We start from the raw sequence: 2500 nt of genomic DNA, 5'->3' as shown, positions 1-2500 counted from the left end.
GCTAACCATACACAATGCAACACCAGTTCAGACACATATATTATTAATGTCAGGCTATTGTTTTGTTTAATATTGGCAGTTTCTAGAGATTGCATAGCTGCTGTATATTAATCTTCTTAGCAGGGCACATTTTGACTGCAGCACATCGCTGCCTTCTCACAACTCATTAAATTGCAGAGACAGCACACCTCAGTCTGCTGGAGATGCTGTACCCAATCCGAATTCTCTATTTCTCTCACACACATACTTCACACACACACAGACGCATGCTCGCACACTTGCACACATACACACACACACACACATTCTGCTGCAGCTACCTGACGGCAGACACAGGCACAAAAAGTCAGGCACCTGCCACTACACAGCCACCATCCAACTCCATCTGTCTCCCCCCCAGCTCCCCAGTGTCCTGTCATCCCCAGTCGGAGGCTCCCTGCCTGGGTCAGCAGACAGGTACACAGAGCCCCCACTGGGACTTTGGTGCCGGATACGAATAATATCTGACAAGCACATCTGGTGACACAAGCATAAGCAGGGAATATTGTTGTGTGTGTGTGTGTGTGTGTGTGTGTGTGTGTGTGTGTGTGTGTGTGTGTGTGTGTGTGTGTGTGTGTGTGTGTGTGTGTGTGTGTGTGTGTGTGTGTGTGTGTGTGTGTGTGTGTGTGTGTGTGTCTGCAATGCATGTGGTGTACAATGTGTGAGGGGTTGGCTTTGCATTTGTGTGTGTGTGTGTGTGTGTGTGTGTGTGTGTGTGTGTGTGTGTGTGTGTGTGTGTGTGTGTGTGTGTGTGTGTGTGTGTGTGTGTGTGTGTGTGTGTGTGTGTGTGTGTGTGTGTAAAATGTGTGTGTAAAATGTGTGTGTGTGTGTAAAATGATGTGTGTGGTGTGTATTCCGGCATATGTGTGTGTGTGTGTCTGTGTCTGTGGCTGTCTGTCACAACTCCTTGTGTCCTAAGCTCCCCTGAAGCTGCCTTGCCTTGCCTTACCTTGCCGTGTGTGTCTGGAACAGTGTGAGCTTAGCTGCATGGCCATTGAGCTAACGCCGCTAGTCTGACAAAAGCAAAGCGTGGCTGGCTGGCAGGCATGCTGCAGTCAGGTAGGCTACAGATCTACAGCAGGCTAACAGGCATTGAGAGGTATTATGCCTACTACCAGCCTAGCAGAGGGAACAGGATGTTTATCCCTGCATTGTACCTGCTGTATACACACAGTAAACGTTGCGGTGTTAATTCAACCCTTAAAGAGTTCATTCAAGTCCAAATGATGTCAAATCAACTCTCTAAGTGTTAAATGAGCACTGCAGAATTTACTGTGCAGCATTCACACACTGTACCCTTCCTTCGGCTCAATTAGAAGAAAGACACACATACATACACACAAGCACTGTCTCAGACATATTGTACTGTATGCCGTCAGACACACAGTGTCATCAAACACACACTATGAAAAATCCCAGACAGCTCTTGGGCGCTGTAAGTTCCATGCACTCATAAACATACATATTTACAAGCCTGTGCACACGCACGCCGAGACACACACAGACACACGCACAGACATACTTACTGTATGCATGACCATAGTCAAAAACCAACCTTCTCCAAAAGGACTACGGCTCATCCTTTTAGAAGGTATATGCATACAGTATACACAGTATGCACAGAAAGACACACATGATACATGTAAACACACAAATACATACACACACACACCAACACAGACTTCCTGTGCCTCTCCTCCACTCCACAGAAGGATACATACTCTAATGTACACGCATACACGTATGTGTAAATACACACATACTGTACACACAACAAGACACAGCGACACACACACCTCTGAGGTCGCGTCCCTCCTTCACCCTCCGCACCCTGATCTTCAGCTTCATCTGGCTCTCGTGCATGTCCGTCCAGAGGGGCTGTGGGGGGGCGATGACCACGTCCACAGGCATCCAGGCGGATTTGCACCGGCACACAACCGAACCAGCAGCACAAAAAAAAACCAGCGGAGACCAGTGGCGAGCGAGCGACCGGTCAAACCACCAAAAAAAGCTAAAGCGAAAAAAGTCGGACGACTGACTGACCGACAGACGGGGCTCACCGACAGCTACCTACGGAAGACGAGACCTCAAAAGGCTCAAACGGTTCCACACCAGCTGTCAGTCAATGTCACTCAAGAGAGCCCTCTTGGCAATTTCAGAGTGTGTAAAAAAGGCATAAAAAAAGAAGAACGGTATGAAAAAATAATCAACCAAAGGCTTGAAAATGGCCCTCCAGCTGTGAGGTGAGGAAGAAAAAAAGAGAGAGGAAGAATGTTTTCCTGCTTGAGAGTATATGAGCCTGACTCCTATAGTGGTAGGCAGGCAGGGCAGCGAACGCTCTCTCCACTCTGCGTGTCTCTCGCCTTCTGTGTCTCCAACTGGAAGTGCAGCTCCCTATTGTCTCCACTCTTCTCATTCGCTAACGCTCTCTCTGCCTCCCCTCCCTCTTGCTCTCTCTCTC

The 2500-nt window shown here is 48.4% G+C and overlaps 1 protein-coding gene across 1 annotated transcript in view; it reads right to left on the bottom strand.

The window, feature by feature from the left end:
- Window positions 1-2460, bottom strand: part of LOC134439362 (dual specificity protein phosphatase 8-like) — a 21101-nt gene extending 18641 nt beyond the window's left edge. Inside the window, exon 1 of the mRNA XM_063189282.1 lies at window positions 1836-2460. Within this exon, the coding sequence (XP_063045352.1) occupies window positions 1836-1950 (115 nt within the window). The 5' untranslated portion in view covers window positions 1951-2460. The remainder of the gene's footprint in view (window positions 1-1835) is intronic.
- Between the last annotated feature and the right edge of the window lie 40 nt (window positions 2461-2500).

Source organism: Engraulis encrasicolus, chromosome 22 (assembly GCF_034702125.1).
Source record: "Engraulis encrasicolus isolate BLACKSEA-1 chromosome 22, IST_EnEncr_1.0, whole genome shotgun sequence".
Lineage (NCBI taxonomy): Eukaryota > Metazoa > Chordata > Actinopteri > Clupeiformes > Engraulidae > Engraulis > Engraulis encrasicolus.
Note: the sequence above shows the minus strand (reverse complement) of the source record. Positions and strands in the feature narration are given on the sequence as shown.